General features: G+C 46.4%; 1 protein-coding gene across 1 annotated transcript in view; it reads left to right on the top strand.

Moving 5' to 3' along the window:
* LOC138267165 (nuclear receptor ROR-alpha A-like) overlaps positions 1–24,570 on the top strand; it is a 250,950-nt gene that overhangs the window by 5,708 nt on the left and 220,672 nt on the right. The window contains exon 4 of the mRNA XM_069216015.1: positions 754–839. Coding sequence (XP_069072116.1) covers positions 754–839 — 86 coding nt within the window. The remainder of the gene's footprint in view (positions 1–753; positions 840–24,570) is intronic.

Genomic DNA, 24,570 nt, shown 5'->3' with positions numbered 1-24,570 from the left:
TCTCTTCAGGGGCACAGTCCATCAGGAACTGCCAGTCCATTGCCTCCCTGGACCAGAAGCAAGCATCCTGGGACTGGTTTCAAAGTATTGCCCCTTATCAGCCAGGCTAGCTTGATTCCAGTGGCACAGTGAGCACAGGACCCAGGTCTGGGCATACCCTTCCCTCTGATGGCTGGGTCCAAACTGGAATGAATAGCGTGGTGAGCGTAAAAAGAGGGATTTAGATCCAGATCTCCGACTAGGGTGAATGTTTGACATTGTTCAGCATTCAGTCCATCATCTGTTCTTTTTTCATTTGTCACCCTGAGTGGGACAAGTATACCCAGATGTGGGTTCCGTGCTGTCCATGCCACCAATATAAACTATCAGCTTGTATCGGTAGCATGGAGAGCACAGGACCCACATCTGGGCATACCCTTCTCACTTAGGGTTACAAATGCAAAAAACAGCAGGTGATGGAGAGAATGCTGAACAAAGCCTGAATCCAGTAGCACAGGGAGCACATGAGTCACGTTTCGACAGAACCTTCCCACTGATAGCTGGGTCCAGCTTGGAATGGCATGATGAGCAAAAAAAGATGGATTTCGGCACAGATCTCTGACGGGTGAATGTTTGACATTGTTTAGCATTCCATCCATCATCTGTTCTTTTTTCAATAAATCAGTTTTGACAGTTACCTGAGATAAAGGAGAGTTGCTAGATACGATATTAGTGATATAAATAGTTTCAATTTGTTCATTCTTTTTTTTTCAGCACAAATTGAAGTTATCCCATGTAAGATCTGTGGTGATAAATCATCAGGGATTCACTATGGAGTAATCACCTGCGAGGGATGCAAGGTACGTTTAAACACAAACACTGCTTTGAGAAAGAATTAATAAAAAAGTTTCAACCGAGTATTACTTTAGGAGAAAATAGATTATGCCGAGGCTGTCATACCTTTTACTGGATCAACACAAATAATAAACAGGTGTATCATGACTTGAGCTTTCAGACCAAAATGCAAACCTCTTAAAAAATACTAATGAAATAAACTGAAAAGACTGGGGGTACTAAGAGGTTAGTTTTATACACAGTTTTGTGGTCAGCCGGTGAAGGATTACTACCACTACTTGGGTCACCGATTCTCTTCAATTAAATCCCTGTTTAGTGAATTGCGTTTTGCATATTAATAGAAGGTTTTGCACCTTTTTTCTATACCCATCATGTTTATATATTGGAAGGGCCCAATATATTGTTCTTCAATGAAACTGTGGATGACGCATCCCCAATATCTTTCTCAATAGTGTTACTTTAGTGAGAAGTTAGGCACATTGCTGTCAAAATGCTCTTAAACCCATGTGACACCACTCTCCTAAGTGGAGGTCACCAGTGCCTTAATTAGGAAGAAGAAATAAACTGTGTATACCTTTTGGGTGACAAGTTCAAACTGGGGGTTGGGGGGGTCTCAGCTGCCTATAAACTCAAAGCTATATTTGTCAAGAAATAGAAATGACATAGCAGTTCTGTTAAGAAATTGTAAAAAGCACCTTGACACACTGCGGCCCTCATTACGATCCTGGCAGTCATGAGACCGCAAGGGCCGTGTTGAAGGTTGGACTGCCACCAAAGCAGAGGTCCGGACTCCACATTACGACAGTGGCAGAGCTGCCATGGTCCGACTGACATTGCTGCCAGCCGTCAGCCTGCGGTCTCTATCCACCTGGGCTGCGCTGCCCTCCCGATTACACGTCCCCTTTTCCGCCAGCCTTTGCATGGCGGTCCCACCGACATGCAAAGGTTGGTGGAAAGGGGTTGGTGGGAGCCCCACGTGGGCTCATGCACTTTGGATGGACAGTGGAGGGGCCCCCAGGAACAGCCTTGTTGCACTTTTCACTGCCCGATTTATGGGCAGTGAAAAGCACGATGGGTGCTGTCCCACCCGACGCACTGCAACATTGCCACCGGCTAGATTACAAGCTGGTGTCAATGTTGTGGTGTTTTCCACTGGCCCAGAAGGAAACTCTTAATAGGTACCGCAGAGGGACGGCCACATATGAGTGCCTGAGTTTGTTGTAGATTTCAACATACAGTGGGCCTTCTGACATATCAATATCAATGTCAATGTATTACCGCAAGATGCACCATTAAATTGCTTGTTATTGAAAGATGTGTGCAATACCTGGATAGATGTCCCATCCAGTGCTTAATGTGAGCTGGTGGTACAAGGTGGGGTCCATGCAGCACTCAGTTTTGGGGACCAAGACTAATTTTTCAACATCAGACTTTGCCTCAAAACAAGAAGGAGAAAGGTAGAAAGTCAGAAAAAAGGAAAGAAGGTGGAAGAGAAAGATGGGAAAACAGTGACAAGTAGAAACAGCAAGGATGAAAAATAACCTGCAAGACAGAGATAAAGAGAAGGGAAGGGTAGGGTGCTGAAAGAAAGAGGTATGAACTGGAATTGAGACTAAGCAGCCCTGCTTTTGGGCAGTAACAGCATTAAATAGCACAGTTTAGAGATGTCTGTCTTGAACTGAGTTTGGTTCCCCCCGTTTCTTAAGCTTCCTTTCGTACTGCACATTTTACACGTTGTACATTTTAGTTACATTGCAGTATTAATTTTTATGTACAAGCTTGCATATTATTAAGAGAAGACAAGGTACATGATGGTTGTTTCTAGTTGGCTTTTTTATAACATAATCAGGAACTATCCATTGAAGGCTACAAAGAAAACAATATATTCTAGGTGCTGTATTGCTAGTTTAGATGACAGCTTCTAATACCAAGATAAAGCATCACGTTAGAGCTGCATATTCTAATACAGTGTGGTTCTATTATGTAAGCAGTTCTCTGACCAGAAGGGGCAGAGGGGCAATCGAGCAATAACCATCTTGGGACCCTGTGCTTGACAATGCAGCTTTACTGGCACTTATACACCAGCTTCCTGACAAGAATTGCCACTCATCACACAAGCAGACTCCTGACAACAGTTTCATGTATCAGGCTAAGGCTAATCCCTTGGATTGGGAAGGAAGAAGGGTGCAGCAAAATATGCTCTCTTTAGGGTATTATGGCAAAGTAGGAGTCTCTAGAATCTCTAGAACCAGCTAACAATGGTGGAAATGTTAATTGTTTTCACCCTGTTCATAATGCTGTTTATTTTGCCATGTTTCAGCTGCCTGTTTATTTCAGCTCATTTTCTCTATATAAGATTACATTAGTGTCAATAAATGCACCGAAAACCCATTAAGTATCTTCTTTGTGTCTTTGCCTCGGCATGCTAGAGTATTATGACAAAAGGGTGAGATCTGTTTCCATGGCTTCCCTGGGGGAGTCAGAGAGTCATTTTTCAGGTTGCCATGAATCACCTTCTGTCTGTAAGGTTAGGAGTAACGGTGAGGCACTGCAAGCTAGCCAGGAACTAGGCCGCAGTCTCTCATGGTGTGGAAGGACTCAGTCCCCCACATTCTGAAGTTCTGCCATCCCACACACGCAGTCCTGTTTCATAATAGGAACCTCATTACATGGTGTTACCAGCGTTAGCTCAGGTACTTATTTAACGGGTCGCCTGAGTAGTTATCTTGTGTGTTCATCGTAAAGCAGAGACGTGTTAGGGGCATTATCCTCCTCAGCTGTATAGGAAGCACCTATATTAGTCTGTAGGTTGTTCAAGCTTGATCTTTTAGAAGGATACCCCGCTGTAGTACTTCCCTTCACTGAATTCCATAACAATGACAAAGGCAATTAATATTCCTGTTAATTGCAGACAAGCAGCAATGCAACATTTATTTCAATATGGGCTAGCAAACGGGGGTGGTGATGGAACGTTCGTTGTTGAAGTACAAGCACAGTACAGAACTGAAGTGTTTTATTCATGGGTCACTTTTTCAGCAGTTGATGCTAACACTTTAACATTTCTTAAATTCACACCAGCGAATGTACCACAACAATACACAACTGATCACAATTTGTAAATACCATTAACATATCAAGAACACCAAAATTGGTTTCAAGGTACCCTACAAGGTCATACAAGATTAGACTGGGTCCTATCAGCAATAATGGGGCCACATGGCCAGTGTTAGCTGGCTATATTCCAAATCCTAATACCCAAAACTTGGCAGCAGCTGACTTACATTCTTTATAAACTATTTTAGTTAATCTATACAGACACTTAAAAACAATTTGTAATGCACACACTGACCATAGCACCAGTGAGGGCTGTTCGTGGTGTACAACCACAATTGGCTATAACTGAGATAAACCCAGTAACAATAAATGCAATCATGGGTAAGGTAACCACCAAAAGGGAGAAGATCCCGAGCTCGATAGCACAAAAAACAAATAAGCTTGACATAGTGTTTTTCCATGCGAGACCCCAGGATTAACATAGAATTCTCACCTTCTGCTTGCCACTTGGAATGGTACCATCATTAGATGACTGTGCCACACTGGGTAGAGTCTTTGCTGCAATCTCTACCATAACACATGGTACACCGTCACTTGCTAACATACCGGAAGTGCTCAAACAAACTCAAAATTAATATGGGGCTGCAACGGCCCTGGATTTGGGGATTAAATTAATTGGCAATTTTGCCACAGTATCCTCAATTATTTTAAGAACTATTCAAGGGGAAGAAGATACATTGGCAATATACCACCGACTTGCAGGAATTCAACTACTAGATCAGGAGCACGAGTTACCAAACATTAATGAGGAAATGTATACTAGTATGGGTCAAGATAATTTAAGTGCTAGACCAAATAAGCCGCAATTTAAAGATAGTTCTGAAAAGGACAATACCAAGCAAGCACCAGATTCTTTACAAAAAACATTGGGATAAACAAAAAACTCATAATGTAGACAAACTGAAATCACAGGGAGATTCTCTACCACTGGAGACCTCTGAAAGGCACTATAACCTGCATAACTGTGGCACACTAAATTGACCTGACAGGTATCAGTGTACTGACACACGCCCTTCTCGTTCCTTTCAAAACTCATCTGACAAATGGAGTGAGAGAGGTGAGTGGTTAGAACGCCGACAAGAAGAGTAGGTTAAACCAAAGAAGGACTTACAGCACCCGTCTAAGGTAATGATTAAAAAGGAAAAGAAACTTACTGTTGACTGAAAAGGATTGGCCACCGGAGTTTGCTAGAACTCTCCCACAAGGTGAAGAGGCAGTATTGAAGTCTTTCTTGGTCCTAGTTCCTGATCAAGTAAAAGAAGCACACACCACAGTATAAGCTTTTGCACAAGCCCCGGCGTTGTAACTCAAATGAATCACCTTAAGTTATAACAGTAAGATCCAGCCAGCAAGTAGAACTACAATACCCAGTTAAACATGAAGCAAAAGCCCCAGTGACAGAAAGTCTCTCACAACTTCGGTACCAAGGAGTAACTGTACCCTGTGTATCTCGAACGCATAACCCATAATTCCATGTAGCGAAGCTGGATCATTCCTATAGAATTGTCTTAGACTGTTTTATATACATTTAAATAGTCACACATGCACATCTGCAATACAAAATTCACACAGTAAAGCTCTAATGAAAAACATAGTCCGCAAAAAGTACAAACTTGGATATTTCAACAGGTTCTTCTACCAAAATCTAACACGTGAAAACAGAGATTTATTCACTTTTTCTATGCTTGGCTCTGAGAGTCGCTTTTGTTGATTCCCTTAAGGTTATACGAATAGTCCTGGACCATTGCTGCCAGAGTAACATCAATACTGCAAGACAATGACAAAGAAGCCTTGTCCTATGTTGATGATATATATCTAATGGATAACGACTTAAACACACATTTAGCCAGGGTGGATCAAATTGCTTTGGGATTTGCTGAAAATAGCTCCAAATTTGGTTTCAGAAAAAAAAACTATGGCCGTCATTATGACACTGGGGGAAAATCCTGCTTACCACCACGCTGACAGCCACTAACTTACTGCCGCGGCGGCAGATATCTGTACACCATATTATGACACACACACAAACACCAATCCAACAGAGTACAGCCACATAAACAAATCCGCCAGACCAAAGGTCAGTGGTAAAGTGGCGATATCAAAACCCACATCGTTACACCAACAGAACAACGCCCATTACATTATGACCTACGAATCACCCCGGCGGACATTCAATGGCGGTAAACCATTGCTGGTACATACCGCTGTACTCAGAATGGACACCCACATACAAAACACTACCACATTGGACAATTCAAACAACACACACCTGACACCCATACACACACCACACCCACACCCCCTCACCACTATAAAACACACACCCACATTAACCACAACCCCTTATGAATACAAATCATTGGCACAAGACTGCCACCAAGACCACTGCCACAATTAGATACACACACCACATACACCACTACATCCATCACACACCCAACTACACACACCCCAACACACTCTCACCAATACACATCACATAACACCAATGGCACCACAAAGGCACCGACATTTCACTGAGGAGGAGTTAAGGGTCATGGTGGAGGAAATTGTCAGGGTAGAGACACAGCTATTTGGAGCACAGGTGCAGCAAATATCAATAGCCAGGAAGATGGAGCTATGGTGGAGAATCGTGGACAGGGTCAACGCTGTGGGACAGCACCCCAGAACAAGGGACGACATCAGGAAGAGGTGGAACGATCTACGGGGGAAGGGGCATTCCATAGCAGCAAGACACCAGCTCGCTGGACCCCCCCTCCTCCCCCACAACTCACAGCATGGAGGAGTAAGTCTTGGCATTACTGCATCCTGAGGGCCTGGCCGGAGTCGGAGGAGTACTGGACTCTGGTAAGTCAACTTTCAACAATTATCACCCCCAATACCTGCATGCCTCTCCCTCACTCCCATCATTCTACTCCATCCCACACACTCCACCATCACATCTCACTAATCCCAATGCCAAGCCCTGCATCCTGTACCAATGTATGGACATCTCTCACAGCCCTGCATAGACATTCATCACTAAAGCATGCACAGCATAGGAAAACTAACAATCCCACCATACACCAATATACTCAAGTAAAAGCTGGCAGGGCAACAGCCACCATAGAGGGGAAGTCAGGGATGTACAATATGTCATACACATGAAGCATAATACATCATTTACATCCCCACAGGTACCCCAGCCAATGTCACTGGAGAGGGGGTGCCATCACTATCCAGTCCCTCCAACAGAAGAGGCCCACAGTGATAACAGTAATTCTGGTCTTCAGGATGATGGTTACAAATGCAATATGTGTTCCGTCAATTGCCCCAATTATATTGGGGATATGTCCCATTGCATGGAAGTGAGGTAATGCCGTGGACGTTGTGCGCCGTGGTGGTAGGCGGTCGGGAACCGCTGTGCAAATCCTCATTGGTTATTATTGGTCCCTATGGGGTATAGTCGTCAATGGTCATGTACGCCGGCGGTTACGGTATGCACCGCCTTAGACGTGACCGGCATTTTCTATCTGATTCCTCACTTGTTTCCTGAGCTTCCATAGGAGTGGACCTACACTGCATGTGCTGCTGTGACCTGTGTATGGAACCTACCAAGGCCCGTGTAACCGGGGAAAGGGCCCCAGCCTTCACTTCAGAGGAATTGGGGAGACTGGTGGGTGGGGACCTACCCCAGCACAGACTGCTGTATGGGCATCCAGACCAACAGGTGGGTACACTGTGGGCACGATGCATGTGGCATGAATGCATGGAGTTGTGTGTGAAGGCATCGTGTAACGGGGGGATGTCCTCTTGGTGGTGTACACATTGTGTGCTGGGCTATGTGTAAGCCAATGGTGATGGCTACGGGTATAGTGGGCCATTCATGTTACTGGCTGGACTGTTTGTCTAAGGGTGTTCTGCTATCTGTATTGCCTCTGCAGATCAGCGCCCATCAAAAGTTGGGTATATGGCATGCCATCGCCAAAGAAGTGTGGACCCTGGGGGTCTATGACAGGCAGAGCACACACTGTAGGAAACTGTGGGAGGACTTGAGACGCTGGGCAGGCAGGACTGCGGGGGTCCAGCTGGGGATGGCCTCCCAACGAAGAAGGGGTGCCTGTCGGACCCTGACCCCCAGATGGCCCGCATACTGGCGGTGGCCTATTCCGAGCTGGATGATCGCTTGAGGGCATCACAGCAGCCACAAGGGGGTGAGTACAGTGCCCATCATTGAAGCCCCCGGTTGGAACGGTGGTATTCAGGTGGTGGTTGTGTGTCATTGGGTGCCCCTAGGCCAGGTCAGACATAGCAGCGTAGGTCCTCTGTTGGCAAAGGGTCTGAAGGGGAAATACTGCCTACCTAGCTTGTTAGCATCCTCTACTGGTCAGGGCTGCATGGATCCCAGGTGTGCTGCAGTTGGCGGTGTGTGCTCCTCCTCATGGTAGTGCAATGCATGGTGCGTAGGCCTGTACCATGTTTGTGAGGGTGCTGTGTGCGCCAATGGTGGTGTTGGTGAAGTCATTGACCCAGTGTATCCTTTGTCTCTCTTCCCCCCCTTTCTTGTTTTGTCATCCTGTCCGGAGGAGCAGAGGCACCAGCGACTGAGGGAGCTGCATCCCACAGGACCCTGGAGGCAGAGTCCACCGACACTGAGGGCACCAGTGGGACGGAGGGAGATGGGAGCACCACAGCGGAGACTGGAGGGGACAACACAGACTCTGATACCTCCTCCGATGGGAGCTCCCTTGGTGGAGCCAGACACTTCCGTGACAACCCCAGCTACAGGTACATCTAGCACTGCCCTCCCAGGAGCCCCTCAGCGAGTTGCCCGTGCCCGCTCACCGAGGAGGGTGGTAATCTCCTTCGCCCCAGGCACCTCAGGCCCTGCCAAAGTCAGCCATCCTGCTCTGAATGAGGAGGCTATTGACCTCCTGAGATCCATCTCTGTAGGGCAAACAACCATTGTGAATGCCATCCAGGGGCTGGCAGCCCAGATGCAGCAATCTAATGCATTCCTGGAGGGCATTCATGGTGGATTGGCAGCCCAACAGAGATCAATCCAGCCTTTGGCCTCCTTTCTAATGGCAGCCATTGTCCCTGTTTCAACCGTCCTCCCTCCAAATTTCACTTCCCAGTCCCATTCTCCTCACCCTCAACCCCATCTCAAGCACAAAGTCAGACAAGCATGAACATAAGACAACACCCAGGAGTGTCACAGGCAAACAGAAGCACCACACTTCATCTCACATACACTCACACAAACAATATCCAGTTGCAGACACAACAACATCCACTATTTCCACTGTCTCCTCCTCCTTCCCCTCCACCTCCCACCCAGTTACGTCCACACTCACATCTGCATGCACTACATCATCATCCACCACCTGCATCATCACCACACCAAGCAGAACACACACCTCACTGGCAGACACCTCCACAACATCCATGCACAAGTCCCTTCTGTCCTCTCCCACAGTGTCTGATCCCCACAAAGTACACAAATGCAAGCACTCAGACACCCAACAGCCATCCACCTCACAACAGCATACAACCCATGCACCTGCACCCAAATCCAGCAAAGACCTCCAACAACCACCCCCTCATCCTCCACTCCCATTAATTCTCCCTCTTCCCACCCCCAAAAAGCTTTTCCTTTCCCAGATTGACCTCTTCCCCACCCCCACCCCTTCCTGCATGTATGGCCAGGGTATCAAGGACCCAGTCAACCACCTCAGCCAAACAGTACACGGGACCAGTTTCAGAAGCACCTACTCATGGTGGAAAGGATTCCAGGCCACAAATACTGAAGGGGAAGGAGCCTGCACCAGCCACCAAGAAGGGGAAGGAGCCTGCACCAGGAGCTGTCACAGAGGCCCCACCGCCAGCTGTGGTTGTGCAGCCATCAGATAATGCAGGGGCTGAGCAGGAGCCTCCCGAAACCACCACCACAGTCTAGGCATCGGAGGGTGCAGGGGCTGAGCAGGAGCCTCCCACAACCACCACACAGTGCAGCCATCAGAGGGTGCAGGGGCTGAGCAGGAGCCTGTCACTACCACCACCCACAGTGCAGCCATCGGAAGGTGCAGGGGCTGAGCAGGAGCCTCCCACAACCACCACCACAGTGCAGCTATCGGAGGGTGCAGGGGCTGAGCAGGAGCCTCCCACACCCACTACCACAGTGCAGCCATAGGTGGGGGCAGGGGCTGAGCAGGAGCCTCCCACAACCACCACCACAGTGCAGCTATTGGAGGGTGCAGGGGCTGAGCAGGAGCCTCCCACAACCACCACCACAGTGCAGCTGTCACCTCTGGCAGATGTCATATAGTCCAGCCTCCATGGGCTGCTGTGAGGCGTGCCCCCACCAGAAACAGTGGCCAAGTCACCCACTCCAGAGACTGTGGCCTTGCACTCCCCAGGACAAAGCATAGGGCATGTTGCACCCTCCAGAACCAGTGGGGTATCCACCCACTCCAGAGACTGTGGCCTTGCACTCCCCAGGACAAAGCACAGGGCATGTTGCCCCCTCCAAAACCAGTGGTCAACACACCCACTCGAGAGACTGTGGCCTTGCACGCCCCAGGACAAAGCACAGGGCGTGTTGCCCCCTCCAGAACCAGCTGGTTATTCACCCACTCGAGAGACTCGGGCCTTGCACTCCCCAGGATAAAGCACATGGCATGTTGCCCCCTCCAGAACTAGTGGTCACAGCACCCACTCGAGAGACTGTGGCCTTGCACTCCCCAGGAAAAAGCAAGCGGTATGTTGTCCCCTCCAGAACCAGTGGGGTATTCACCCACTTGAGAGACTGTGGCCTTGCACTCCCCAGGACAAAGCACAGGGCGTGTTACCCCCTCCAGAACCAATGATGTATTCACCAACTCGAGAGACTGTGGCCTTGCACTCCCCAGGACTAATCACAGGGCATGTTGCCCCTTCCAGAATCAGTGGTCTTGTTTCCGCATCTGGCTGAGGTGCCCCCCACCCCTCCCCCTGAGGTGCCTGCCTATTTGCCAAATAATGCCCCTACAGTGTTTTCTCCATATTGGTGCAGGAATCAAGTGGTGCCTTGGACTTTGCCCTGTGGCCATGTGGCCCCTGTGAACTATGCACTGGTAGTGTCCCTTTTTGTACATTTCTGTTACATTGCCACTTCGACTTACTATTTTTGATGTTGATCTTATTAGAATCACTTTAGTCAATTCCTGCTGTCCTTGCATTATTCAGTCGATTATCGGGGACAAATTGTTTTCTTGTGCAGCTGGTTGTGTGTATTGTGTGTGTGTGGGGGGGGGGGAGGGCTGACCGCCATATTATGATGGTAGCTGGAATTCTGCCAGAAGGCTGGTGGAACTCCATCTACGGTCATGGCGGCGGATGGCGGTAAGGTGGCGCTGCTGCCAGCAGCAGTGCCACGCCAGTAGACCGTCGCAGACCGTATCATGATCCATGATATGGCCTGGCGGACGCTGGTGCTAGCAGCAGTGCCCTGTCCCATCTCCTGCCAGAGGAACCCCTGCAAGCAGGTAAGTCGGGTGCTCCGACAGGGGAGGGGGTGGTGCGTTTGTGTGTGGGGGTGTGTTTATGTATGTTTCTGTGTGCGTGCATGCAGGCGTGGGGCGTGTGGAATGCGTGTGTTCATGAATGGATGTGAGTGTGCACTTATGTTGTGTTGTGTGAATGCGTGTGTGCTTGTATGTATGTCAGTGTGTGTGGATGTGTGTGTGCATGGATGTATGCATGCGTGGGTAAATGTGGGTATGTGTGTGTATGCATGTGTAGGTGTGTATGTTGGGGGTGTCGGAAGGGGGAGGGGAAGGGTGGGGGTGGCCTCTGGGGAGGGAGAAGCCCTTATCAGTGCCAGGGAAGGAATTCCCTGGCACTGATAGTGCCTAGCGCCATGGTTTTCGTGGCGGTTAAGAAAGCCACGGAAACCGTGGCGGTGGGTGGGGTCATATTCCCGTGGGCAGCAAAATGACGGCCGCCAGGCTGGAGACTGTAGTCTCCAGCCCGGTGGTGGTTACGGCTGTGGCTGTCGGTGTGGTACATTGGCGGTTTGGCTTTTGCCAAACCGCCAATGTCATAAAATGGTGGTATGTACCGCCAGCCTGTTGGCGGTACTACCACCATTATAACACCGACAGCCGGGATCATAATGACCCCCACAGTCTATTGGGGACTGCACAGCTTGCTGAACTAAAACCATTAATTCTAGCATTAGAACATAAGGGTCCTGAATTTCCCACTTTAATAGTGTGTGATTGGAATATTGTGTCTAGTCTTTTAATGAAAATTATTGGTGCCTAAATGGATTCAGAGACTCTAAAGGGAATACTATCAGGAATAGAATGCCCTGGGGGAAGGTGGCAGAACTAAGGGCCAGATGTATCAAAGGGTTTTTCCCATTCTGTGTCAATGGGAAAATGTGTTCCTACATATGGCCCTAAAAGCCAGCTTGCCACAAGCTCATGTTATCCATTCACTGAGCCACCAAGGTGTTGGTATATACCTTGTAGGGAATTCACTGGCTGATGAAGCAGCAAAAAGTACAGATATGGCTGCTACTGTAGCTGTGATTACTCGTTCTCATACAAGGGTAGATGAAGACATTATGGCAGCTGTTAATGCTTCAGCCAGTAACACTACATTACCAAAAGCATATCCAGCAAAATATTCCTACTATTTAAATGCCCAGAACATCCCACATATAACAATACCAGGGATGGGGGAATGAGTTATCCTCAACCAAGACTGAAGGCTAGAATTAATAAAAGCAGTACATGAGGGAGTTGAGTCTGCCCATGGTGGTGTGGCGGCTACAGTCTCTTTATTACAAAAACATTATTGGTGGTATGGTCTTTACAAAAGGACCAAGAAGTATGTCCTTAGTTGAGACATCTGTCAGCAAATTAAAAGTTCCACTGTCAAGGGCCCACCACAGACACCCCTACTAGTTTCCACCAAACCATATCAATAATATATACCTAGCTCATTGTGGCCCCTTAAACACTGATGGGGTTTTCAAATATATTCTACTTGCAGTAGATTCATGCTTCAGATTCCTTTGGGTGTGGCCACAGAGATTTGCTAATGCTTGCACGGTTTTAAAGGACTTGCAAGCCTTCAGCAAGACATATGCAGTAGCTGCATTCCACTTAGACCAGGGCCCTGCTTTTGAAACCAAGGCTTATAGGAACACCAAGGGAACTTTGGGTGTGGCTATGAATTATTCTTCACCATATCATGCCGAGTGAAATTGCACTGTGGAGAGGAAGAACCATGACTTAAAGCAGTACTTAGCAGCTATAGTATTAGGCTCAAGTCGCAGTTGGGTACATCACCTATATGGGATCCAGAGAGTATTAAATAATCTGCCTAGAAGATCCTTGTGTGCCGAATGCCTTATGAAGCCCTGTTTGGCATCCAGATGTACATCCCAGATCAAGGCTAGTCTAACTGTCTTACAGGCCCTACAAGCATTTCCCAGAGGCAAAGCACAGACCTCACAGGCAGTTCTCTTAGAAGCCCTCCTCCTCTCTCTAACAAAAGAGGTCAGGCAAGGCTTCTAGTATCTCAAGCCAACCAGAAGGAGATACAGGAAGTCTGTGAAGGATTAGCGAATAAATTGGACATATTAGCACAAAGAACCCAGGTCCTGGAAGCTCAAGTAGAAGAGCTAAGAGAGATCGCCGCAAGGAATAGACAAAAGATAGATAAATTGAAGGTTAAAAATAAAGAGAGTCTCGACAAACTTGAATCTTAGAGAACAATGCAAGAAGGAACAATATTAGGCTAATGAATGTTCCGGAAGGGACGGAAGGTGAAAATATTAAGGCCTTTTTGGTTGATTTATTGGTACAATGTAGTTCCTGGGAAGGGCCTGAGACTATATCAGTAAGTGATACTGAGAGAGCTCATCGAGATCCGTACCGGAAGGTTGTAAACAGAGATAAAAAACAGGAGGATCTTGGTGAACTTCCTTACTTACACTATAAAAGAAAAAAATACTGTCTAAAGCCCTAAAGCTGGAAACCTTAAGCGTGAAGGACTGCTCCTTCGAGGTTAGATCGGATATTTCACATACCACCTTGAACAGGCAGTGGGAGTTAGGCAAAAGGATGGACAAATTAAAAAAATTGGGTGCCACTACACAGTTAAAAGTCCCCGCAACCCTGAAGGTCATGATGAAAAACAAAATGTATAATTTAAGGGATTGGGAGGAGACAGACAACCTTCTGGAGACGCTTAGGGATAAATAACAAAGGATCTCTTTTTTTGTCACCTCATGGCCCTTGCTTTGGTTAAAATGCGGAATATGACTGCCGCTCTTTTTCTTCTTACTTTTTTGTGCATACACTTAGACCTGACACTGCTTAATTGCTTTGTTAGCCAAACTGGAGAAGGGTAGGGTTCTCCAGGGTGTCAGGTTCACAGGGATAAGGGGGGGTTGAGGGGGAGCACACGGTGAGGAGCATTGGGAAAAGGGAAGGAATATGGGGGAAAAAAAAAAGATGTGTGCCTCAGAACAAAAGAGTACCATGGACATGACATATAAGATAAAAGAACCCATAAAAGTTAGGAGAGTGGATAATAAAAGAGTTCAGTTCCTCTCCTGGAACGTGAATGGTCTCAGAGTAAAACCTAGGAGGGATTACATCCTCCAGTATATAAGAGACTCTTCGGATGACATATTATTACTTCAGGAGTCACATCTTAAAAGCAAAGAAGCTCATTTAATTTGAAAACCCCAGAGGTGGGTGAAATATATGGTTTGCTCAGATAACATGTCTCACTCGAGGGGGTCCTGATTCTGACTAAGACCCAGTTAAACGCCTCAATTTTGGGCCATAAGTCAGACTGGAAGTGTAGGTGGGTTATTGCAGATATTAAAATCTATGAAAATATTTATACATTAGCCGGCTATTATGGTCCTAATACGGACGACATAAGCACCCTACATGACCTATGACAAGAATTGCTAGATACCCAATACCCAATCATAATGGTAGGTGACATTAATGCTGTTTTAATAATTCACTGCATAAATCAAGTGGAATTAGGTCTTCAGGGTGTCAAAAGTCACAGACATACATTAGGGCAATAATGAAACAATTTGCGCTTGTAGACATATGGAGAGAAACTCATGGGCGGTCCCGAGGCTGCACATATCATAATAGGAAATACAAACATTTCAAGATAGATTTTTTTTTAATAGATAAGTCACTTAAAAGGGCTACCTCGGATATTCAGCATACTGCAGTACATCTGTCTGATCATGCTGCGGTGGCTCCAACATTGAATTGTGAAGTACAGCCTCAATTGAGAAATTGGTCACTTCTAAATAATCCGAAGGTGGTGGACGCTTTGAAAATTGAGACTAGGGAGTGTTTTTTTTATCTTAATGTGAACTCAGCGGCTCCTAATGTAGTTTGGGACTCTTATAAGGCTTTTATCAGGGGTGTCCTGATTAGTATCTCTGCTCAGAAAAACTGGGAATACAGGAAGATAACACAGGATCTTGAGTTCGCTATTGCCTGTCTAGAACAAGAACTATTAGAATTACAGACGGAAGGAAAGGAGGGTGAAATTCTATGGAATGGCCTGTTATTGAAAAGAGCTTCATTAGCAGCTGTTATAGAAGCTAGAGTGAAAGCCAAATGGGAAGTAAGCAATGTAGCACACTTTGAATATGGAGAAAGTGCAGGCAAATTGTTGGCCTGGAAAGCTAGGTTGGATCTGATAAGAAACGAAGCAGGAGAGATAAGATGTACCGCTACTGGGAAAGTGTTGAAAGAGGCCGCAGAGGTGCAGAAGACTTTACTTTTTTTGAGTCCTTATATTCTGAAGATCTGTTAAAAACAGCATCTACTTCAGAATGGCTTGAGGTTTTACAGATGGGGAAACTTGCAGATGAAGACAAGGTATTTCTGGAGGAGACGATTATATCAGAGGAGGTCGTCCAGGTTATTTGCAAGAACAAAAAGGGGGAGGCGGCAGGACCTGACGGATTACCAATTGAATTCTATTTAGAGATGCAAGAGATAAATAACCTGGATCTAACTAAGCTTTTCAACATCTTTCTTAAAGGAGAGACTCCCCTTCCAAAATCAGTGGACAAAGCACTGATCACTCTTATATTAAAAACAGGGAAGGAGCCTTTGATATGTGAATCTTACAGGCCAATTTAATGACTGAATAACAATTATAAACTATTTGCCAACATTTTAGCTAATAGGGTGGCTACGGTGATGGGGAAATTGATCCAGGGGGACCAGAAGAGATTCCTAAAGGGTAGATATATGCATGAGTTGAGCTGATTGGAGCAATTGATCTGGTCAAAACATATAAACTTCCCCTGGCTGTCATAACATTAGATGCCACCAAGGCTTTTGACAGAGTGAACTGGGGCCATCTTAGCACTCTTTTAGAACATCTTTGGGGTAAGCTTTTGTAGAGTTTTGAGAAATATTTATAAAGCCCCTCAGCCAGATTAGTGTTAAATGGCAATTTAACCACGGCATTTGCTATTACAAGGGGAACCAGACAGGGTTGTCCAGTTTCCCCATTATTATTCAACCTCTACATTGAGCCGTTAGTTTTAATGATTAAGAGGGACCACCTAATTAAACCATTTATCTATCTTGACTAGGAAAAGAAAATATCACAAGAGGTTAATAAACTTTTGCTAAGTTGATCTCACCTCCCGCTAACCTTCAATGGAAGGATAAATTTAATAAAAATGACCATCCTTCCAAAGCTTACCTTTCTTTTCAATATGATACCTTTATATTTTAAAAAGGCCAGCATACAAAAACTCCAAGCTAAACTCGATAGTTTTATCCAGGCTCCCAAAGGGATCAGAATCTCAAGGAAGAAGCTTAGGAGGAAGTATGATAAAGGAGGGATACCTTTGCCTGATATCCAGCTGTACGCTGGGCCTTCCAGTTAAAGAATGCTAATGATTTGCTATCAGGGAGGAGGGGTAATCAGCTAAAGGTGGTCATGTTAAGAGGAGAGGGTGTGGACGGGCTATTTTTTTTGTACAAATTTGGTCATCCCAAATTCTACAAAAGAGTTAGATTGAAAGTTCTGCTAGCCGCTGCTCAGCTATGGGCACAGATAAGGAAAATTACAAACTTATACTACAGTACTTATGTCCTCATATGGGACTCCCCAGGCACACCAGAGTGCCTTAAGGACTCCCTCCTTTAAAGGAAGCAGGCATTGTAGAATGGGGTCAGGTACTTCAAGATGAGAAATTAAACCCCTGGGATGAACTTTTGGCAATGACGCGGGGTCTCTATCCAAATTTAAGTATTATCAACTACAAAGTTGGGCCCAATCTCTACGAGAAGTGGGAGCTGACACAAATGAGCTGGAGGAATTGTTTATTAAAGGCCCACCTTGTAGGACGGAGGTGGAGGCTTATTACAGCTTACTTTTAGATACTTTGGATCAAGATCAGGATCTCCCTGGGTCTTTATGGGGTGAACTTGAACCCGGGAGAAGGGCCACTCGCTTATGGGTAGTCTCATGGCACCTTCTCTATCAAGTGGTAAAACCCACGCTTTAAGAAGGAATCATCTTTTTGTTCTCCACAGGGCATATTATACCCCTAAGAAAATAGCTAAATTCGGGTCCAAAGGGAGTACGGCTTGCAGGAAGTGTGGGCTGATGATCTACACATGTTTGTTCTTTGTCCCCATATCCAGAGTTTCTGGGCAGAGGCCTTTGGGGTGCTAAAGGCGGTATTACAGTTACAGTTAGTGTTGACTCCAGAATTAATCCTTTTTGGCTGGTCCCCTAAGATAGAAAACCTGTACAGGTATAAAAGGAATTTGTTGTTCTTTTTGATACTTTTGGGAAGAAGGGAGATTTGTAAGCAATGGACATCCTCAAAAGCCCCCTCCAGGCCTGAATGGCTGGTGGCTGTGGCTAGCACATGTAACTTGGATTTGAGACAGCCTTGTGCAAAGGATGTCGCAAATTGTGGAGGCCTTGGATAAGGTGGGTGGAGCGGGGCGCTTTGCTGTTATAATCTTTCTACCCATACGCTAATAGCTGTCAGATAATTAAAGCCATATGAGATGGAGACAAGACAGTGGGCGGTTACTCCAGCAGGTGTGTTTCTTATCTTCTAGACTTCCCACCATGAACATCTGGACCCGCCCGGGGGTGAGAGAACAGAATTTGGGTCGCAAGTTTAGAATGGAAGTACATAAGGTAAATGAGAACACACAAATAAAGAAAAAGAAAAAAAAAGCATTCTGTTACACAAGCTCTGTGACGCAAAACGCTGCTGATGCAGTGATGGAGCAGCCAACATCTATCAAATGGATTTCAAAATTTGGGGACTTGGTTCGAGAAGAAATAACAGTGAAGAAGGAATTTGGTCCTTCATATTGTGCACCCATGCCAGTCCTTGGAATTCATGGTACCAGAACTGTGGCACTACCACCGCTTGCTGGCTGCAGAGATGTCTGCTTTGTCTCCATTGATCAAGTTAAATTGCAAATTGTGGTTGACACTGAATAGTACGCCAAGAGGCTTCCTTGTTAGTTCCCTAAACCCTCTCACTACCATACAGGAATACCTTTTCAAGCATTCAATAACACCAACGTTGTTTTCCCAAGGCCAAGGAGTGCCGAGAATGAGTTTTGTTGATTCTTGCTACCGCTTCAACTACATCTCCAGACTAATACTACTACAGTTTTTCTACTTTTACATCTGAAAGCAACAGAGTTGTTTATGATGAACCACCTTTCTGTCCTATTTGTGGATTATTCTTGCTTTGCTTACAGTATGGTTATGGACTGTATTTGTGACTGTTGTCTTTCTGGTTATAAATGAGCATTATCTTCCTGAACACTCAACCGTGAAACTGGTGACTGAGGTGTTAAAGCCTCACTCATTATTTCACAAAGTACCACAAGACTTGTCCCTTCTGAATATTTCTGCTGTTCCAGTTCCTGATGGAATTGTGTGGGATAAAACAAGCTTATGATATACTTGGTCATACAGAAACTATTCAAATGCCTTGCGTCTTTAAGATTTTAATCGGCAAAGTAATTACACCTAGTGTGCTGTCAGGTGATTGTAATGTAGAAACAATTAGCTCAATGATATCTGAGGGTGAATATTATAATATAATTGAAAGTGAAGATATGTAAATAAACATTGCCAATTATGGAGAAATGTTTTGCTATCATTGTTATGGGCATACTTTTCTGCACTGAGGAAGCATTCCATGCACAGCTTTAGATTATATACAATGGGAACAGTGCCCGACTCCACCAGTGGGTAGTTCTGAAACAAATTCAGGCAAATATACATATTTTGCTTGGCATGGCACTGCAGATGCTGTGTCCTATTATTTTAAATTGACATCTTCAAAAGAACGGAAAAACATGCTGACCAACAACAAATCAATTAATTCAAATTAATTTGATTCTCAACTATCTGTCAAAGGCTATGACTATTGAAATGATACAACTGATTTAAAATCAGTTTGGTGAACAAAAGACTGAGGTTCAGGGCATGGATGCCTTATTTAACCCCTTCCCTGCCAGGCCTTTTCCCCCCTCCTGTGCCGAGCCTTTTTTTGGCTATTTGGAGCAGTTCGCGCTTAGCCCCTCATAACTTTTTGTTCACGTAAGCTACCCACGCCAAATTTGCGTCCTTTTTTTCCAACATCCTAGGGATTCTAGAGGTACCCAGACTTTGTGGGTTCCCCAGAAGGAGGCCAAGAAATTAGCCAAAAAACAGTGAAATTTCGTTTTTTGAAAAAAATTGGAAAAATGGGCTGCAGAAGAAGGCTTGTGGTTTTTTCCCTGAAAAGGGCATCAACAAAGGGTTTGCGGTGATGAAATCACCAGCTTCCCAGCTTTCAGGAACAGGCAGACTTGAATCAGAAAACCCAATTTTTCAACACAATTTTGGCATTTTACTGGGACATACCCCATTTTTACGATTTTTTGTGCTTTTAGCCTCCTTCCAGTCAGTGACAGAAATGGGCATGAAACCAACGCTGGATCCCAGAAACCGCAACATTTCTGAAAAGTAGACACAATTCTGAATTCAGCAAGGGGTCATTTGTGTAGATCCTACAAGGGTTTCCTACAGAAAATAACAACTGAAAAAGAAAAATATTGAAATTGAGGTGAAAAAAACATCAATTTTTCTCTAAGTTTTACTCTGTAACTTTTTCCTGCAATGTCAGATTTTCGAAAGCTATATACTGTTACGTCTGCTGGACTCTTCTGGTTGCGGGGATATATAGGGCTTGTAGGTTCATCAAGAACTCTAGGTACCCAGAGCCAATAAATGACCTGCACCCTGCAGTGGGTTTTCATTCTATGCCGGGTATACAGCAATTCATTTGCTGAAATATAAAGAGTAAAAAATAGCTATCAAGAAAACCTTTGTATTTCCAAAATGGGCACAAGATAAGGAGTTGAGAAGCTGTGGTTATTTGCACATCTCTGAATTCCGGGGTGCCCATACTAGCATGTGAATTACAGGGCATTTCTCAAATAGACGTCTTTTTTACACACTGTCTTACATTTGGAAGGGAAAAATGTAGAGAAAGACAAGGGGAAATAACACTTGTTTTGCTATTCTATGTTCCCCCAAGTCTCCCGATAAAAATGATACCTCACTTGTGTGGGTAGGCCTAGCGCCCGCGACAGGATGTGCCCCAAAACACAACGTGGACACATCACAGAAAACAGACCTGTTTTTAGCAAAGTGCCTACCTGTAGATTTTGGCCTCTAGCTCAGCCGCCACCTAGGGAAACCTACCAAACCTGTGCATTTCTGAAAACTAGAGACCTAGGGGAATCCAAGATGGGGTGACTTGTGTGGCTGGGACCAGGTTCTGTTACCCAGAATCCTTTGCAAACCTCAAAATTTGGCTAAAAAAACACATGTTCCTCACATTTCTGTGGCAGAAAGTTCTGGAATCTGAGAGGAGCCACAAATTTCCTTCCACCCAGCGTTCCCCCACGTCTCCCGATAAAAATGATACCTCACTTGTGTGGGTAGGCCTAGCGCCCGCGACAGGAAACGCCCCAAAGCGCAACATGGACACAGCCAAATTTTTGAAGGAAAACAGAGGTGTTTTTTGCAAAGTGCCTACCTGTAGATTTTGGCCTGTAGCTCAGCCGCCAACTAGGGAAACCTACCAAACCTGTGCATTTCTGAAAACTAGAGACCTAGGGGAATCCAAGATGGGGTGACTTGTGTGGCTCGGACCAGGTTCTGTTACCCAGAATCCTTTGCAAACCTCAAAATTTGGCTAAAAAAACACATGTTCCTCACATTTCTGTGGCAGAAAGTTCTAGAATCTGAGAGGAGCCACAAATGTCCTTCCACCCAGCGTTCCCCCACGTCTCCCGATAAAAATGATACCTCACTTGTGTGGGTAGGCCTAGCGCCCGCGACAGGAAACGCCCCAAAGCGCAAGGTGGACACAGCCAAATGTTTGAAGGAAAACAGAGGTGTTTTTTGCAAAGTGCCTACCTGTGGATTTTGGCCTGTAGCTCAGCCGCCACCTAGGGAAACCTACCAAACCTGTGCATTTCTGAAAACTAGAGACCTAGGGGAATCCAGGATGGGGTGACTTGTGTGGCTGGGACCAGGTTCTGTTACCCAGAATCCTTTGCACACCTCAAAATTTGGCTAAAAAAACACATGTTCCTCACATTTCTGTGGCAGAAAGTTCTGGAATCTGAGAGACGCCACAAATTTCCTTCCACCCAGCGTTCCCCCACGTCTCCCGATAAAAATGATACCTCACGTGTGTGGGTAGGCCTAGCGCCCACGACAGGAAACGCCCCAAAGCGCAACGTGGACACAGCCAAATTTTTGAAGGAAAACAGAGGTGTTTTTTGCAAAGTGCCTACCTGTAGATTTTGGCCTGTAGCTCAGCCGCCACCTAGGGAAACCTACCAAACCTGTGCATTTCTGAAAACTAGAGACCTAGGGGAATCCAAGATGGGGTGACTTGTGTGGCTTGGACCAGGTTCTGTTACCCAGAATCCTTCGCAAACCTCAAAATTTGGCTAAAAAAACACATGTTCCTCACATTTCTGTGGCAGAAAGTTCTAGAATCTGAGAGGAGCCACAAATTTCCTTCCACCCAGCGTTCCCCCACGTCTCCCGATAAAAATGATACCTCACTTATGTGGGTAGGCCTAGCGCCCGCGACAGGAAATGCCCCAAAGCGCAACGTGGACACAGCCAAATTTTTGAAGGAAAACAGAGGTGTTTTTTGCAAAGTGCCTACCTGTAGATTTTGACCTGTAGCTCAGCCGCCACCTAGGGAAACCTACCAAACCTGTGCATTTCTGAAAACTAGAGACCTAGGGGAATCCAAGATGAGGTGACTTGTGTGGCTGGGACCAGGTTCTGTTACCCAGAATCCTTTGCAAACCTCAAAATTTGGCTAAAAAAACACATGTTCCTCACATTTCTGTGGCAGAAAGTTCTGGAATCTGAGAGGAGCCACAAATTTCCTTCCACCCAGCGTTCCCCCACATCTCCCGATAAAAATGATAACTCACTTGTGTGGGTAGGCCTAACGCCCACGACAGGAAACGCCCCAAAGCGCAACGTGGACACAGACAAATTTTTGAAGGAAAACAGAGGTGTTTTTTACAAAGTGCCTACCTGTAGATTTTGGCCTGTAGCTCAGCCGCCACCTAGGGAAACCTACCAACCCTGTGCATTTCTGAAAACTAGAGACCTAGTGGAATCCAAGATGGGGTGACTTGTGTGACTCGGACCAGGTTCTGTTACCCAGAATCCTTCGCAAACCTCAAAATTTGGCTAAAAAACACTTTTTCCTCTCATTTCGGTGACAGAAAGTTCTGGAATCTGAGAGGAGCCACAAATTTCCTTCCACCCAGCGTTCCCCTAAGTCTCTCCATAAAAATGGTACCTCACTTGTGTGGGTAGGCCTAGCGCCCACGAAAGGAAATGGCCCAAAACACAACGTGGACACAACATATTTTTTCACAGAAAACAGAGGTGTTTTTTGCAAAGTGCCTACCTGTGTATTTTGGCCTCTAGCTCAGCCGGCCCCGGGGGGGGGGGAGGAATGCCTTATAATAAATTTGACCCCCCACCCCCCCAAACCACCCCTGCCCAGGAGCGACCCTTGCCTACGGGGTCGCTCCCCCTGCGTGACATTGGCGCCAAAAAACAAATCCCCGGTGCCTAGTGGTTTCTGCCCCCTTGGGGGCAGATTGACCTCAAATCGACCAATCTGCCCCCAAGGGGGGCAGAAATGGTCTAAATACAGTTTGCCCCCCCAGGGGAGCGACCCTTGCCTGATGGGTCGCTCCCCATCTCTAAAAAAACAAACATACAAAAAAAAAACACACACAAAAAAAAATTGCCCTGGCGCCTAGAGGTTTCTGCCCCCCCTGGTGGCAGATCGGCCTAATAATAGGCCGATCTGCCCCCGGGGGGGCAGAAATGGCCTAAAATAAATTTGCATCCCCAACCCCTGACCCCCCACCAGGAGCGACCCTCGCCTTCGGGGTCGCTCCCCCTGCGTGACATTGGTGCCAAAAAACAAATCCCCGGTGCCTAGTGGTTTCTGCCCCCTTGGGGCAGATTGACCTAAAATCGACCAATCTGCCCCCAAGGGGGGCAGAAATGTTCTAAATACAGTTTGCCCCCCTGGGGAGCGACCCTTGTCTGATGGGTCGCTCCCCATCTCTGAAAAAACAAAAAAAAAACACACACAATTTTTTTTTGCCCTGGCGCATACAGGTAGGCCTAAAATAAATTTGCCCCCTGAACCCCCAACCCCCCCGGGAGCGACCCTTGCCTACGGGGTCGCTCCCCCTTCGTGACATTGGCGCCAAAAAACAAATCCCCGGTGCCTAGTGGTTTCTGCCCCCTTGGGGCAGATTGACCTAAAATCGACCAATCTGCCCCCAAGGGAGGCAGAAATGGTCTAAATACAGTTTGCCCCCCAGGGGAGCGACCCTTGCCTGATGGGTCGCTCCCCATCTCTAAAAAAACAAACATACAAAAATAAAACACACCAAAAAAATTTGCCCTGGCGCCTAGAGGTTTCTGCCCCCCCCCGGTGGCAGATCGGCCTAATAATAGGCCGATCTGCCCCCAGGGGGGGCAGAAATGGCCTAAAATAAATTTGCCCCCCCGAACACCCCCCCCCCCCGGGAGCGACCCTTGCCTACGGGGTCGCTCCCCCTGCGTGACATTGGCACCAAAAAACAAATCCCCGGTGCCTAGTGGTTTCTGCCCCCTTGGGGGCAGATTGACCTAAAATCGACCAATCTGCCCCCAAGGGGGGCAGAAATGGTCTAAATACAATTTGCCCCCCAGGGTAGCGACCCTTGCCTGATGGGTCGCTCCCCATCTCTAAAAAAAAAACAAAAAAAAAAAATACACAAAAAAAAAATTTGCCCTTGCGCCTAGAGGTTTCTGCCCCCCCTGGGGGTAGATCGGCCTAATACCAATAGGCCGATCTGCCCCCAGGGGGGGCAGAGATGGCCTAAAATAATTTTGCCCCCCCTACCTCCCCCCCCCCCCCCAGGGAGCGACCCTTGCCTACAAGGTCGCTCCCCTTGCGTGATGGCGCAAAAAAAAGATCCCTGGTGCCTAGTG

The sequence above is a fragment of the Pleurodeles waltl genome, chromosome 12 (genome assembly GCF_031143425.1).
Source record: "Pleurodeles waltl isolate 20211129_DDA chromosome 12, aPleWal1.hap1.20221129, whole genome shotgun sequence".
Taxonomy (NCBI): Eukaryota; Metazoa; Chordata; class Amphibia; order Caudata; family Salamandridae; genus Pleurodeles; species Pleurodeles waltl.
Note: the sequence above shows the minus strand (reverse complement) of the source record. Positions and strands in the feature narration are given on the sequence as shown.